Source organism: Cavia porcellus, unplaced genomic scaffold (genome assembly GCF_034190915.1).
Source record: "Cavia porcellus strain 051 isolate PalLab524CR breed Dunkin Hartley unplaced genomic scaffold, mCavPor4.1 scaffold_1, whole genome shotgun sequence".
In the NCBI taxonomy this organism is placed as follows: domain Eukaryota; kingdom Metazoa; phylum Chordata; class Mammalia; order Rodentia; family Caviidae; genus Cavia; species Cavia porcellus.
The window spans coordinates 68,010,327-68,027,476 of NW_026947484.1; the positions used below are offsets into that span (position 1 = coordinate 68,010,327).

Sequence of the window (17,150 nt, forward strand, 5' to 3'; positions counted from 1 at the left end):
TTGAAAAATATCCCCTCTTTACTGATCTATTGCAGTCTGAGTTATGATGTTTTATTTGAATTTGTTTCAGAATCGAAGCAAACGCTTGGAGAAGGTTCACGTGGTTATTGGACCTAAATCATGTGACTTGGATGCTCTGATTTCTGCCTTCACATATGCTTACTTTCTAGACAAGGTGAGGAGCAATGATTGTATCTTCTGTACTTCAATATTGTAACTTCTAAGAAGGAACATTTGCTAGAAAAAAGATAACTACCAACATAATTTTTATAGTTACAGAGAATAAAGCATTGTGATCCATTAATCAGCAAATAGTTATTCAGCACCCACTACATCTGTCTTGCATTTATGCCTCTCTCTATAAAACCTTGTTTGAATAAGGTAAATGCTTTAAAATAAGAAAAACTGCTTATCATAGTTAATTACTTTTATGGGGATTCAGGAGACTGACAAAATTAAAGTTAGAAGTTATTTTCTTTCATTATCCTGTTGGATAGATTTACCTTTGGGATAGAAAAGTCTGCACAAGATAACTAGCATGAACATTACATGAAGAACAGTGCATACAATCTGAGATTTTCAAAGACAGAGGAATTACTTATCAAATCTACCTTCTCCAAGTGCTTGTTCGACCTTGCCCTTAAGCCCTGACACCAAGGTCATTTTCCCTGAGGGATATCCATCCTTGAGGGAAACTTTTCTACTGTGTGAAGCACAAATACACTGAAACAAGTGCAAACGACCTTCAACATACTATTTTAAAAATTCCCTCCCCTAAAATTCATCAGCCCGCAGTTTGATAAGCTTTACTGCCTTCAAAATCTGAATAGGTATGTAATGAATCTTTGTGGGCTACTTTTTAATTTTCCAAAGTCTGGTTTGTTTTATTCCATTAAAAAAAAAAAAATAATCCTTGCCCCCGACAATATGTGTAGCTGATCTGGAGCCATTGAAATTCACATGCAAGCCCGTCTTCCAGAATGAGCTGCGGGTGGTGAGAACTGCTTTAGGGCAGCAGCTGACAACAATGATGGGTAAAATATTCCAATCTCTACATGTGGGCTTTATCTTAAAATTTGTTGAACTTTACAAAGGAGATTAATTGGTATGAGGAGATAAATGTGCCTATGTCAAGACATGCATATTAAACATTACTCTTAACTGGGTTTTTTGTTCATCCAGAGAACAGAGTTAACTAAACTGGACCGATTTTTAGACTAATAGTGGCCAAGAATTGGAAGGAACTTATGTAATAACACTACCACTACCAACAGCTGAGTTTTGAATGAATATAACGATGCATGACAATAGAGATGGGGAAGTAATTATGAGACATGAAATAGATACATTAAAATAGACACATGGATCCTCTTCCCTCATCACTAAGTGTGGAAACAAATGTGGAACAACTGAGGAGTCACTTACTGGGGTTTGTTGTCTTTTGTGCCTCAGTTCACTGGGTTCTATCCCTACTACTGGTCTGTATCCTATTTAAAGTTTTCCCGAGAACCTGGTTTCTCCCTCTCAGCTCACTGACACATGGGATAAGTACAGGGCTGTTCAGGCTTGCATATGTGACCCAGGTTAGATCCTGCTCACCCTGATAGGTGAGCCCCATTCTACAGATAGGGAAAAGTGAGGGTCAGAGAGAAAGATGGCTTCCTCCAAGTCACAGGGCAGAGCCTGTGCTAGGACCTAGTCCTTCTGACTCCCAATCCAGAACAAGTCCTCCCTGCACAGGATCAGGCCACGCGCTCCCCGCTGCTGAGTTGATTCCTTTTTTTGTGTCCTCATCAGGAGTTAGATAGAACTACCCTTGAGTTAGCCATAATAATTTGCCCTCCGTACATCGCTAATGACTATTATGCAGCTGCAATTCAGGGGTAACATTGTGGGTGACAGAAACACCACCTGGTGGGAGCAGCTCTGTGCTACATGTTCTATAGCAGTGGCTGGGTCACTTACTTCACTCAACAAACATGAAGTGTTCACCAGGAGCTGGCCTTTCTGATGTACCAGAAGACAGAATTGAGCAAAACAGTCGAAAAAGCCTGACTGCTTGGTGCCATGGAGGGAAGACAGATGACAAAGAGATTAAACAGGGTGCTGAGCACCATGCTTGTGGCAGAGCAGGTGACAAACTGAGAACAAAAACCATCTACTTTATACAGAATGTTTCCAAAGCCTGCATTCTTTCAGTGATAGTGATTTTGGAGCTGATTGCTCTCCGCTCCTAGTAATTTTAAAAAGCACTTTTATTGTTAAAAATTCTATACAAAAATAAGTTTATTGTTGTGAATTTGGAATTCTCTTGCTCCTATCCATCTCCTGTTTACCCCACATCCTGCAAACTTTTCTGAGAGCTTCTTGAACATAAACTTCTCAAAAGAGTATAGGAAATTGGTGGAGATCAGCATATGTTAGTTTGTTGGCCAAATTTCTCTGCTAAGTGAGTTTTGTGTTTCCTGCGTCCTGTTTTGTAGTTCTGAAACTTAATTGTAATAATTCTGCACTGCAGATAGTACCTGAAGAGCTAGATTTTCTTAGTAGGTGGAAGATTTGACTTCAGTAGGTTTGCAATTTTGCAAGCGAGCGGTCATTCAGCTGGATCTGAGTGGTACGCACCCCACTTAGACATAGCATCATGTCCCTTCCTGTGTTCCTGAGGTCCTCCCAGTCTGCCTCAGTCATTCCAATTTTCTTCTGGTCCCATAAACACATGTGAGGTTGTTATCCTCGAAGAGCAGTTGAGAACATATGAGGTTGTCATCCTTCAAGAGCAATTGAGACTCAATATTAGCATTACAGGTGAAGGAAAAACTACATTGTTGGTTTGTCATTGTTTGTGTTGCTTATTGTTACTGTTTTGTTTTATTGTGGAGGGGTTGAAATAAGACATGAACTACTTCAAGGAAGACACGAGAGCCTTCTAGAAGTTCAGAGACATCAGGGGTCATTACCCAGCACACAATTCTCTACTAAATGGATTTGGAAAATCTGGTGATAGATTGTTTCATGCAGCCAAAGGAATTGTGTTCCCATTACTGGTTACCTTCAGGCAGCAGGAAAGGTGGTTAGTTCTCTCTTTCCTCCTGCTCTTTTGAGTAACCCTGTCCAATTTTCTCTTCACAGGTCAACCCACCTGGGGTTCTCTGTTTACCAGTGCTGAATATTCCAAGAACTGAATTCAACTACTTCACTGAGACCAGGTTTATTTTAGAAGAACTGAATATCTCTGAATCTTTCCACATATTCCGAGATGAGATTAATCTGCACCAGCTAAATAACGAAGGGAAATTGTCTATAACACTCGTTGGGAGCAATGTCCTAGCAAGGTAAGACTCCCTGCAAAGCTGTGGGGAATTGATCCCTTCCTGGAGGGTCCCCTGGGCAGCTGTCAGCTTGCTCAAGACTGTTGTGGTTTAGAGAGATGCATTAAAAGCGGAGGATGTTCAGAGGAAAGAGAATTTATTTTCTTCTTTTACAACAAAATTTGGACTGTGTCAATTCTCTGTTTTTACTTTTGCATTTAAAATACAACTTCCTTAAGTGGAAAGTATTTGGGAAATTAACTAGAATTATATAATTTCAAACCATTAAAATAGTTTGATGTAGCCACACAATCTTATGGATTAATGCTGAAAATAGGAAATGCAAACAGAAATCAAATACTGAACAAAGCTGCAAGCTTCTTAAAGAAATCTCCATAATGAAATGGAAATATAGGTAGAGATGGGTCATGAAAATCATTTGGTCCTTGCTTTGTGCACTGATAGCACTTTAACCAATTTATGAAGTTGATCTAGTTCAACCTCCTCATCTCATGGACAAGAAACACAAAACCCAGTGTTACAGATGACACATCCACGTGTAGTTAACGGAAGAATTCAGGTTAGAACATGGGTCTTCTCCCTCCTTCAGTAAGGACTTAAGAGTGTTCACTGAAGCAAGAGTGTAAAGGTCCATCAAGAGGAACAACACGAATCTTCTGTCTTCAGTGATCTTATGGAGACGTCTTTGGGAGAAGCTGTCTGTCACTGAGTGAAGACGCATGAATCACCTCCGTAACTTGAACTGTTCATTCCTTGCACAGTTTGTTAATTTGCTAACTGTTGGTGACCTCACTAGTAGACGCTGTCATTAATATATATATATATATATATATATAAAGAACTTTTTATTTAATCATTTTTAAGTTGAACCTTTCAAATACATTTAGGAATAAATATATTTAGGGATGAGTACATTATAATGTATATTTCGGTATAAATACTTTTTAATATCACTCACAATTCATTTTATTATGTTTTACAAATAATCTACTTGGGTAGAGCTGCTTTTATCCCTATGCTATTTGCAACAAATGAAATTGTTTTTATTTTTAATTTTTAAAAAATTTTATTTTAAAGAGAATCAAAGAAACAAAACAGAATGGAACAAAGTGAATCAGAACAGAACAAGGCAAGCAACACAACACTTAAAAACAAGACAACAGGAAATCAACTGGCTACCATAACGTCTCTCCTTTTCTTCAAAATAGCTGTTCATACCATCACACACAATAAAAACAAAGCAAAAAAGAGTAAAACCAATCAAAACAGAAGAATGAAGGCATTACAGGACTTCAAAAAAGAAAGAATTAGGAAATGAACGGTGGTTACTATAATGTGTCTTGTTTCCTTTCAAAATAGCCATCCATACTCTCACACATAAAAAATAAAACCGATCAAAACAAAACTGTAAAACCATTACAGGACTTCTAAACAAGATGATAGAAAATCAACAATGGCTATCATAATGTCTCATTTTCTTCAAAATAGCTGTCCATACCATCATACATATTAAAATCAAACAAAACAAAACAATAAAACCAATTGAACAAAAGAATGTAAGCATCATAGGACTTCAAAATAAGATAATAGGAAACCAACAATGGTTGCCATAACACATCTCATTATCTTTAAAATAGCTGCCTATAACATCAGACACACTGAAATCCAACAAAAAAGACAATAAAACAAATATAATAAAATTATGAAAATGATACAAGAATTCAAGACAAGACAATAAGAAAGTAACAGTAGTTATCACTTTCCCCAGCTAGGTGTTTCCTCCCCTATCACTTTCATAATATCTACCTGGACCCCACTAACTCCTTCGGATTTTTATGCTAGGGAGATAACTCAGTGTTCACCTGTATGAGTCCAAACCATTTTACCCATGAGCATGATCTCCAGTTGCATACATTTACCTACAAGAGCCTTGAGATTATCCTACTTTTTATCTGGGCAGCTCTCTATTGTATGAAAACACCATGTCTTTCTTATCCATTCTGTGGTTGATGGGCAAGTTACCCTTCCTCTCTTCTGGTCTCCTATCACATGGAACAATTGTTTTCTCTCCTTTGATTTTCAGTCTATGAATTTCCTTTTGAATTAAATGTTTCCTGCGTACAGTGTATCGATGGATCTTGTTTCTTGATTCACTCTCCCTGTGTTTCTTTTTATTGCTGAACTGAGGCTGTCTACAACTGGCATGTGTAGTTTGTCTCTGCCCTGCTGTCCTCCTGCTGATGGCCCTCCACTTTCCCCTTCATTCAGTTGCCTGTCCTGTCCACAATCCTTCTCTGCTGCTGTTCCTGAAACCATGGTCATCTTTATCTCTCTCTAGAATACCCTTCAGCACTCTGCAGAGTTGTTTTGGTGGTCATAAATGCCTTCAGTTGTTCTTTATCATGGAAGTATCTTTTTTTCCATCAATTCTGAAAGATAGTTTTGCAGGGTGTATCAATCTGGGGTGGAAGTTGTTTTCTCTCAGGACTTGAAATACTTCATTCCAAACTCTTCTTGACTTGATGGTTTGTGTTAACAAGTCTATCGTGATTCTGATTGGTTTTTCTTTATAGATGATCTGGATTTTTTTTCTCTAATAGCCTTTAATATTCTATTCTTGTCCTGAATTTCTGGGATCTTGATTATTAAATATCTGGGTGTAGATTTACTTGGTTAGGGCTAGTTGGAGTTCTATATTCCTCTCTTATCTGCATGCCAGATCCATTTCCCATGGTTGGGAAGTTTTCTGCTATTACTTCTATAAATAGCCTTTTTATTTTATTTGTGTTGACCTCTGCTTCTTCACTGATACCTATCACTCTTAAATTATTTTTGTTTGCATCACCTTGAAGTCATTGAATTGTTATTTCCTGGTTCCTTGTTATTTTTAAGAAATTTTTCCTTTCATGATCGCTAGCTGTGATCCTATCTTCAAGGTCTGAAAGTCTATCTTCAGTCTCTTTCAAGTTTACCAGCTTTCCATCAACTTTTTAATTTCCTGGATACTTCTTTGAATCTGTTTCATGCATTGTAAATCCTTCTTATACTGTTTATTCAACGTTTCCATCATTTTCCTGTGTTCCTCTTTTTTTTAAATCTATGTCTTTTTTAGATATGTTCAGCAATTCTTTTATTACGTTTGTGATTTCTCCTTTTATCTGAGACATTATTTTGGATCCAATTACTTTTACAGTCTCACGACGTTGTTTCTTTACTTAAATTGCTATCCTCTTGGAGATTTCAGGTATAAGATTTCCATTTTCTTCCATGTCGATATCTCCCAGACTTGTTCTGTGTGGGCTGGGGGGCTAAGATTGCCTTTTGCTCCTTTGTCTTGACATTCTTTTGGGTTCCTCCCAACAAACCAGTTGTGGGGTCCCAGGCACTTCCTACAATGGCTTTCCTCCATAGTGTAGAGAATCTGATCCCAGGTTCCCCGGGGAAGTAGCAGGGCATGGGGCAGGCTTCTCTAGACCCATGCAGCTACACTGGGGCTTCCTCAGTGGCCAGGGGTGCATGGTGGTTGGGCTGATTCTTCTCTCAGCCTATATATCTACATTGAGATTCTCATGACAGTGGCAGGCACACGGGGGTATGTTTGTCTTATTTTCCTGGTGGGCGATGGCTGCCTGAAGGAAGCAAGGCTCTCCAATGGTGGCCTGTGGGTGCTTGGGGCTTACCTGGCTGCCTGTCCCTGCTCACACTGGCTGCCTGCAAGAAGGAAGCCTTCTGATGGTGGCCACAATGCACAGGGGCCAGACTAGCTGCATCTGCAGCAAATGAAATTCTTTTGAATAATATTAACCATTCAGTCAACAAGTGGCTGGAAGTTATTGACAGGTGGTTTGAACTGACTTCAGTTTTCATTTGTATTCATCGGTTTTCTGGCACTGTAATGAAATACCTGACACAGGTAGTAAAGGGAGATTTATTTTGGCTCATGGTGCTGGAGTTTCAAGTTTAAGAGCAGGTGGTCCCACTGTTTTGGGCTGTGGTGAGGGTACAGAAGCAACATGGTCACATCTCCAGCCAGGAACAGGGAGGCTGAGAGGCCAGGGCCCCACAATTTCCCTTAGGACTCCCCACCATGACCTAGGCACCACCCCCAGCCTCTACCTCTTAAATGTTCATAGCACCTCCCGTTGGGGACCACATCTTTATATGTAGACCTTTGGGGGACACTGACATTACACCAGAGCCATAGCATCTGTATTCAGGATATTCATACACTTGGTTCAATTTCTATGTCAATTTCTCACAACCAACTAATTTAAGTACATTCCTGCAAAGACAGTGTACAAAGATACAGGAGTGAACTATGGAATGAGTGTATCAATCAAAATATGAGAATTTTGTGACCAATTAAAAATAGAAATATTCATTCTGATTTTCAGAACTGAAATTATGAACTCTGGCTTTGGGATTGTTTATGACAGATTGCTTTTCAAAAATTAATTGAGATCCTTAATTCTTCCATTGTCACTCATTTATTTTTTACAGAATGAATAAAGTCAGTTTTAGCAGAATTTTCTTCCTGGCTTTGATAAATACCACCTCTGTATCATATTTAAGGAATGATGGTAGAAATAATAAGCCTAGTGGTATTTTTTTTCTGTACCACAGTTTCAGTATATACAAGATTTTAGAGTTAAATTGTCAAAGTTTATATACAACTGTCTGCTCATCGATTTGTGTGCTCTTGAACAAGTTTCTTAACTGTTTTATGCCTCAGTTTCCTTATTTGTAAATTGGAGGTTTTGTTAGAAGCTATTTTATAGGACCATTTTATTGTATAAAATATGACAACACAAGCCAAGTATGTTCAATAGTTCTGGCCTATCCTGGAAGGTCAGAAAGTGTTAGCTATTATTTTCCAACAGTGAAAAAAGGATTATGTCATGGCTCATAGTTAGATGTCCCCCTAGACATCATGTGGTGCTTTTCAGAGTTGCCTGATCTAGAGTGTGTGATGCTGGATTATTACATTAGTTCACTGATTGGTTTAGCATAGTTCTGGATAGGATTAAAGATGTTCCATCCTAGTTGTGGGCACAGGTAGCCTGGCTAAAACATAAGGCACAGAAAAAGGGTTGGTGTTCGTGGCTGTCACTTACTGCTCCTTTGCTTGCTTACTGCTTGCTCCCTTCTGCCTGCCCTGCTTCACCATGCACTGTCTCTCCTCTGCCATGCCCCTCTGTGTGCCACCCTGCCTTGGAGCCAGCCAACTTTGAGCAGAAACCTCTACAAACTGTGAGCCAAATCCTCCTTTCATTAGTTAGCACTGGGCTTTGTGTCTCAGTAGTGAAAAAAGTAACTGAGATAGACAGAATTACTAAGGTATGAAGATATTTTAGGACTCGTGTGGGGGAGGAATTGGTTGAAATAAAACATGAAAAGACCAGGACCAGGGCTCCACTTTTTATATGAGTTCACTCATCTATTTGGTTATAGAGAAGAAATTATATTTGCAGGAGCAGAGATTAAATAATTCCAAAAAGTGAGAAAACACATCCTCATGATAGCCTTTCTCTTCTTCTCCTCCATTTGCTTTACAGTGAGGATAAACCATTGGAATCAGCGGTTGTCAAAGTCATTAGCCCGGCTGAGCAGAACGGTGCCGAGCTGGGGTTTCCGGAGTCTTCCTCGTCCCTCGTGCTGAAAGAGCTTCTCCGGGAGGCTCCCGAGCTCCTCACTGAGCAGCTGGCTCATCTCCTCAGAGGTGAGCGACAGTGCTGTCTATTAAATACTGGAAGGCTTAATGGAGTGGCTCGTGACCTGCCCATGCAGAAAGAGTGCGATCCATTCTTGGGTTAACAATCCCTTTAGAGACCACAGGAAGCTTCATCAGAGAGGCAGGGAGTAAAGAGTTTGTTAAAGAGTAGCATTATATTGAATATTAAAAATGTGCATTTAAAAATAGGCAAAAGGGGCCTGACTGTTTCGCTAGGCGAGAACATTAAGTGGAGCTGCTGTACCCTGTTGGAGAGCCAGAGTGGCCCTGGCTGTTTTAGCAGCTCACAGTGGTGATTCTTGCCCTAGAATAGTGTGAACATGGGCCAGAATTCCATATGTCCACCTCGAATCATCTCCTGATACTTAACATGCTTGGTTTATATAGCACGCTTTGTATCGCAAATAAGTGCCTTTTATTTTACTGATACCAACTGGATCAGGTGTTTCAGAGTCAAACGTTGCATCCTTTCTCTGTCATCTTGCATCATAGTCCATCTTCATTCTGTCTTAAGTCCTGGGGTTGTGAGTGCTGTCGTTGTAGTAGAGACTCAGTATCCATAGATCCACATCCCTGGATTTAACCAACCCCTCACTGAAAATATTTAAAAATGTTGCCTCTGTAAGTGGGCAGGCTGGTTTCTTGTTACTGTTCTCTAAGCAATAATATCTAACAACTATTTACCTGCTACCGCCACGGGAGCTGGTATTAAAAACAGTCTAGGGACGTTCTGAAGTATAAAGCATGTGCAAAAGTTGTGTAAAAACCATACACATGGGGCTTCTCTCACACGGGACCTGAGCATCCACAGATTTTAGCCCCAGCCTCCTAGAACCAATCCACATACCCGGAGGGATGACCTTACTCTGCTAATCTCTCTTTCATCTCCAGCAGTGGAGCCACTACTTTCAAAGTGATTTTCAAGCTAGAAATTCTCAGTTGACTTTGTTGCCACAAAATTACTGCAAAATTGTAGTTATTTTTTCCATGGAAGATCTTGTTTTGGTTTAATAATAAAGCTTTTCCCCCCTAAACAATTCATTTTGACACAGAAGACAGGCTTTTCTCAGAAGTATTCAATAAAGGAATATAAAAGACAATGAGGAACAGACTAAAAGAATTTGAAAAGGAGCAAAATCTGGTTCATTTATTCTGTCTCTACCACACTTTATAAGGGAAAAGGTCCAAGAGTTATGTAGTGTTTATAAAAGATTTAGAACTAATGGCCCCAGAAATTTGCCTTAAATATTTTTATTGCAGTGGACCTCACCAAAACTGCTGTATGGGAAATTGTGCCTTCATCAAATCTAAGTAAGCACAATCACTTCTCTTTGTGATAGAGCAGAAGGAAAATAAAGTTAATTGGGAATCTCAGCTAAGAGTTAACTTGTTTGACAGTTCAGGCAAGGTCAAGAGAACATTTGTTTAAACACCTTATAAACTAAGGAGTTTGGCTTATTAAAAACACACGTGTTGTTTAGTAGAAAAAATAGTCAATGAATAGCTCATTGTCACAATTCTTTATAAATAGTAAAACAATATGAAATTATAATACATTGGTGGGCCGAGGAGATAGCTGAGGGGCGTAAGTTCCTGACTGGCAAACATAAGGCAATGAATTCGATCCCCGGTACAAAAAAAAAAGCGCCATCCTGAAAAATAGAATACATTGGTGCAAGGACATGGCTTTGTTATGTGATGATGGTGATGATGTTGATGATGGCTGGGTTAAGGAATTAGAAGATATGTGGACCATTTTGCCAGTTTGCGGAGCTACGAAGGCATAAGGTTATGAGAGTGAGTGTTGGGTTTCTCTTAACATCCGAGATTGAACGCACGGCTGATGCCTGCTAGACAAAGGCCACCACTGCTTCCGTCAGCTCCCCTAGGCCACTGAATGTCACAGTGAGCAGCACAGCTTCTGACCCCAGCCTTGGTCTCCAACCCCGTCCTCTCCACTTTCCCGTTCCCTGCAGCTTCTGACCCAAAGCTTCCTCACCTTACCTTTCTGAACCTCCACAAAATGGATGAGGTCTCATTGTGCTTGTTTTACTAACGCGCCCCAGGCAAGTCTCTGTTTGCCCTTTCCCATTTTCATTTATTTTGAGACAGGAGCTCCCTAAATGCCCAGGCTGATCCCACACCTGTACTGCTCCTGCCTCGGCTGCCCAAAGAGCTGGAATTACAGATGTGTGCCCCTTGTTCACCTTTCTATGTTCCACTCAGAAAGGAGAATAGATTTTTATTATTTGTTTTATTTATTTATTTATTTTGGTGCCAGGGATCAAACTCATGACCTCACACTTGCCAGGCAGGCCCTTGTGACACTGAGCTAAACCACTGTCCCAGAGAAAAGATTTTCTTAAACTAAAGCTTCTTGCATTGGGTAGGGCTTGTTCAAACTCAGAAATGTCAGGATTCAAATCATTACCAACCACTTTCACCTGGAAAAAGCACACATTTAGGGGCTGGGGATTTAGCTCAGCGGCATAAGCACCTGCCTTGCAAGCAGGCAGTCGTGAGTTTGATCCCTGGTACCGATTAAAAAAAAAAAGCACACATTTATATAGTATTACTTTCTCTTTTTTGCAGGAAATTATCTGAGTTAGAATAGAAAATCTGCATGTGGATATGATCATAAATAACAATCCTCAGTTTTGGAAATGAGTCAGAATTTGGGTTCTTCCTCTCCCTCTCCATCTCTGTCTTTGTTCTCTTCTCTCTTTTCCCTCCTCCTATATGATTCTAAGATATTTTTATTATTTTCACACATGCTCCAACTCAAGTATACTGCAAAGTCATGTTTCATATACGGCTGGGGTAAAAGTTGGTGTGTGGTTAGATCTTGGATTTGTGCCCAAAGCAAACATTTATAGACTCACCAGAACCTCAGTCTGTGTTCTTTTATTTCTCCAGAGATGTATACTGGAGAACTGCTGCCAGATTTAAAAACCATTAAATTGCTGAATCATCACATTGTGTGTGTGTGTGTGTGTGTGTGTGTGTGTGTGTGTGTGTGTGTGTGTGTATTTGGGCTTCCGGGAACCATCTGGCAATGAGATTTCAACCAGACACACTTTGATCAAAGCTACACTTTGCCCAAATGGCCTTTCATGTTCATTTGCTTGACAGCCACATGATGAAGACTATAAAGAAAATAACAATAATTGTTCTTAATTTAGGACTAAGTGGGAAAACTACACCTTAGGATTTAAAAAAGCAAATGCTCCTTTCTGTTGGTAATTTCATGTGACCTCTATGGAGAATAGTTGCTTGCTATTTTAGTAGCCTGGATTAACAGCTTCAAAAAGATCCTTTTAAGGAAGTCGGATAGGAGAGGAACAGAGCCAGTTCTTCCGTCTCTGGTCTTGAATGAATCATCTCTGTCCTGAAATGGTGACAGCGTCCATAGGGAATTATGCTGCCTGCATTTGCTTTGAGCATGTTGGGGTAGGGAAAGGAGTTCCTGCTAGATGCAAAAGCAAGCTGATTCCTCATCCTCTGACTTACCTCTCCGGCCACGTAACAAGAAACCTCACTCTTAAATGCGTTTTAAATTTATCAGAACAGTAAACAATTGAATAATATGCTTTTTATACCTTCTCAGAAAAGAAAGCTAAGCTTTATTTCCTTTGTTTTTCTCTTTTTATTCTTTTTCCCTTTGTTATTCATTCTATAATTGTTTTTGTTTCAGTGTGACAAGGAATCAACCCTGGGTAAAACAAAATATGAAACTTAAGTCCCTTCTTTTCCAATTAAGAATTTATTGTGCAGAATATATCTTAACTGTGCTCAGTGTTTTCCCCAAACAGCTTCTGACTCTGGGAGATTACGTTTAATATTAGTGTACTGCAATTGCTTTTGACAAGAGGTCCTTCACACCCCCATTCTTCTGAGGAGAGAATATTGCAGTTGATTTTTTTCTCTAATGGAATGCAATGTTTGTTACTATTCACTACGTAGCTTTCTTCGGTGCTTGCTGTAAATTCTGTGTCTCCTCCCTGCTAGCCTATGAACAGTTAGGATATTTGGGGTTCACACATATGGATTTAAGTCTTTCTTTTGTTCTGAAGAATTTGCTGGAAGTTATGTCAGTACTCACTAAGAAGTGCATTTGAATGTGCTCCCAGGTGTCTCTGATTGCTCTGGATCCTGGTACTGACATTTAACTGAGTTTGTAGCTACTAAGTGGTTTTCTAGAGTAAAGCAGATAATAGACAAGTCCCTGTGAAAAGCTACGGTCATTCCTCCATAGCTTGTCTTATCCAGTAAAAGCAGCCCAGGGGAGGGGAAGCACTTTTTGAGCTAGTTCTTCCTGGTGATGGTGCTATGTCATCAGCTTTTCCCAAGTCAAACTTAACCACGAACCAATGTCATGTTAGCTATCCTGGAGGATTTTGTTTAATGTAGTATCATTTAGTTTAATTTTGAACACTGTGCATTTTGTATAATTTTACAAAACAAAATGTCCAAGTCAAAGAAAAATAGATTCTTCATTTAACTGTAAGCCAAACACATTTTTGTCAAATGTATTCCTAAGTCTTTTGTATTTTGACACTACTGCATTGGATTTTTATGTTTGATTTTAATTATTTGTAGTTATTTATAGAAATAAAACAATTTTGCATCATGCAGCAAATTTGTTAACTGTACCATTATAATTTCATTTGTAAATGAATTTTTATATGTTCAAACATATGTATGAAGAACATTTTAATTCACCCTCTTCCTTTCCATTTTCATTTTCTTTTAATGTTTTTTGCTTTCCTTATTGGTCTTTGGCTAGAATTAATGTTGTCAAATAAGAAAAATATTAGGAGATATTCTGATCTCATTTTTAATTTGAGGTGAAAGTCTTTTGGTATTTAATAGTTAACTATGGCTTTTGCTATCTTTGTTTTTATAAGTACCATTCATCAAATTAAGGAAATTATTGTCTTTTCTGTCTACTTAGCTGAGATTTCATCATGATTAAGGAGGAAGTTTTATGTGACATTTGTTGAAGTGATAATATAATTTTCTTCTCCATTCTATTAATATAGTGAATTGTTTTGACTGCTTTTGGAGGTGGGGGTACTGGGAATTGGACCCAGGGCCTGTACATTGGGCTATACTCCTAGTCCTTCTTACTTTTAATTCTGAGACAGTGTCTCACCAAGTTGCTGGCTTGCCAAGGCTGAGCTCAAACTTGTTATTTTCCTGCCTCAGCCTCTCAGAGGGCTGGGATAGTGCCTGTGCCACCACATTCAGCTCGACTCTTTGTGTTAATTTGTCCTTTGATTCCTGAGATTCCTCTGTTTATTTGATTACTTTGATTCCTCTATTTAGTGGTCATGCCATGTCCTCTTGTATTTTATTAAATTTGATTTAGGACTAGTTTAAATTTTTTCTTGCACCTATGTTTATGATAGAGACTTTCTTGTAATTCTTTGTCTTGTAATGCTCCTGTCAGACATTAGTATCAAGATAATGCCCAGATTTATAAAATACATAGAAAAATGTCCTCTTTTTCTATTCTTCGGAAGAATTGTTGTGAAGATACTATTTCTTTCCCACTGTGACTATTTATCTCTTTCTTCATCCAGTTTTTTCATTTTTTCCTTTTTATATTTGGCAGCTATAGTAGAAATACAACTTTAAAATTAATTATACCTTTGTGAGGGTTGACCCTTTAATATTAAAGAAATATTTGTCTCAATGGTATGTATTTTTTCTTGCTTTGTAGTCTACTTTCTCTGATGTTGTTGTATTATTTCTTGTAGTTGGTATTAGTATGCTATAGATTTTTAAAAAATATTTTAGAGTTGCTAGTTTTATTCCTCTGGCTAAGAGATCCAGAGGTAATTTGAGATTTACATTTCTTCCTTACAATTCTTTCATCAAGGGTTTCAGTGCCCCCAATACCCTTAAGCTGGTTGATGATTACTTTTTTGACTTCTATAAAAAAATTCTCAACTTTTTGTGTATATAAGATATGTGTTTATTAAAAAATACACATAAGCAAAAAGTAAAACAAAAACAAAACTTTGTACCACAAGGAAATTTGCTTATTTCAGTTTTTGAGGTATATATATATATATATATATATATATATATATATATTGTGCACACACACACAATTTGGAATTTCATCCTGTATAGGTGAGCTGATATTAAATATGCTGTTTGGAACCTATCATGTGTCACTGTATAACACAGAATAAACATATTTCCATGCATATGTGTACAACTTTCCAGTTGAATAGTAAACCAGAAAAATGGGACAAAATTCAAAATCCAAAGAGACGGTGGAAACAAGAAAACTACCTAAAATAAAATACCACCAGGTAATTAAATCAGATGTTAAAGACACGTCAGAAAATGCTAGCAGGAAGAAAGTAAGGGCCAGATTTTAACGTCACATATAAAAGAATTCAAGGCCTGCAGCACACAGGCAAGGACGCTGTGTGAATGTCTTTGCTCCCAATGCATCGTCACAAACCTGTTTCTCACTCTTATCTCTTCCCTAAGTCTTTCCAGCTCATCTGCTCCTCTTATCATCTCTTCAGGGTCCAAATGCCTAACCAGAATATCTTCTCTGAGTTCCTGGCCAGTTTGAGTGGGCCCTGCACGAAGGTTTCCTTCTGCTTCCTGGCTTATACCTTCTTCAGAAGGCTGAGGATTTCCTTCTGCCTCCTGTAGAGCATTCTCTGAAGCACGGTGTTTCGCTGCCTCTGGCATATTCTCTGGTTTTCCTTCATTTACTTCACATGAGTTTTTCATGTTGAGTATTTTTTATTTTCTTTTCAAACAAATTAATCCTGTAGGAATCCAGGAGATTTTCCTCCCTCTTTCACCTCGATTTGTGTCGGGCCCAAAAGACCAAGAGTCCTGCAGACAGGTATGCTTGCTAGGTGAGCTCTCCGGTACCTTTATAGGACCTGAAAGATCTGGGACACCTTCCTTCTTCCTGCTAGAGCTTTTTAATTCTTTTATTTTCAGCCTTTCGATCTCATATTTAAGGTGTGCTCTTGTAAACAGTATATTATGGTTTCTAAAATTCAGTTTCACAACCTTGTCTTTTAACTGAAGCATCGTATCTCTTTACCTTTATTGTAATTGCTGTTACATTTGAATTAACATTTATCATTGTGCTATTTTTTCTAATTAGGTCACCTTTTCTTTATCTTCTTTTACTTCCTTACTGCTACTATACTAAGTCAATATTTTTATTACCAAATTTCCCCTATTATCTTGTTAGTCATAAATTCCTTTGTAAAATTCTTTTATTAATATAGTAAAAATTACAGTATGTAATATAAATATCTTGTAAACTCATATTGCTACCATTTCCCTGTGATATAGTTTAGATTGAGAATGTATCTCTCAAAGCTTCCTGTGATCAGATGTTGGATTTCTGGAAGGTAACTGAATCAAGGGGTAGCTATACTTATCAGTGGATTAAGCTACTGATGAATTCAGAGCTGAATGTACTCTTAGGGTGGAGGCAGATCACTGGAAGCATGACCTGAAAGCATGTATCTTCCTCCCTGGTGACTTCCTTCACTCTTTGCTTCCTGGCCAGTTCCTTCCACTGTCTCTTCCTGCCTTGGAGTCTACTGGCTATGGACTGAAACATCTAAAAGTCATGAGCCCACATAAACCTCTCCTTTTAAGTTATGGGTGTTGAGCATTTTGTCCTAGCAACATGAAAGTGAGTAACACATATTTTGGTATCAGGAGTGGGGTTGTTGCAATGACTTACCTGAACAAGGAGTTTAGAAAGAGTTGGAAAATTGATTCATGGAAGGAGTTTAGAAAGGTTTGTAGAAGCCAGCTAGAGAAACCCTAGAATGCCAAGAGCCAAGTTGTTGGGAAACTGTAGTCAGCACTTGGATTACCAGACTCCATTGCCAGCTGGGCAAGAGGTCATGTATGTTATACTCTAGCAGAATATTTGTCTACATTTTAACAGAATATTGTCTACATGTCATGAGACTTTGAAAGAGACAGAGTGGACTATATAACCTGGTGGGAGAAATTTCAAGAAAGCCCAGCATTCAGGTTGTGGCATGGATACTTTTGATTGCTTTCAGCCATGTTTACAG

General features: G+C 38.5%; 1 protein-coding gene and 1 pseudogene across 10 annotated transcripts in view; one reads left to right on the plus strand and one right to left on the minus strand.

Moving 5' to 3' along the window:
- Positions 1–17,150, plus strand: part of Prune2 (prune homolog 2 with BCH domain) — a 277,788-nt gene that overhangs the window by 38,475 nt on the left and 222,163 nt on the right. For all 10 annotated transcript variants that reach the window (XR_010047791.1, XR_010047792.1, XM_063249631.1 and 7 more), the window contains exons 2-4: positions 71–175; positions 3,133–3,335; positions 8,888–9,051. Coding sequence is in view for 8 of the 10 variants with exons in the window: in XM_063249631.1 (XP_063105701.1) it covers positions 71–175; positions 3,133–3,335; positions 8,888–9,051 (472 nt within the window). In the remaining 2 variants the exon portion in view is untranslated. The remainder of the gene's footprint in view (positions 1–70; positions 176–3,132; positions 3,336–8,887; positions 9,052–17,150) is intronic.
- On the minus strand, positions 15,477–15,825 carry LOC111757498 (transcription elongation factor A protein-like 8; annotated as a pseudogene).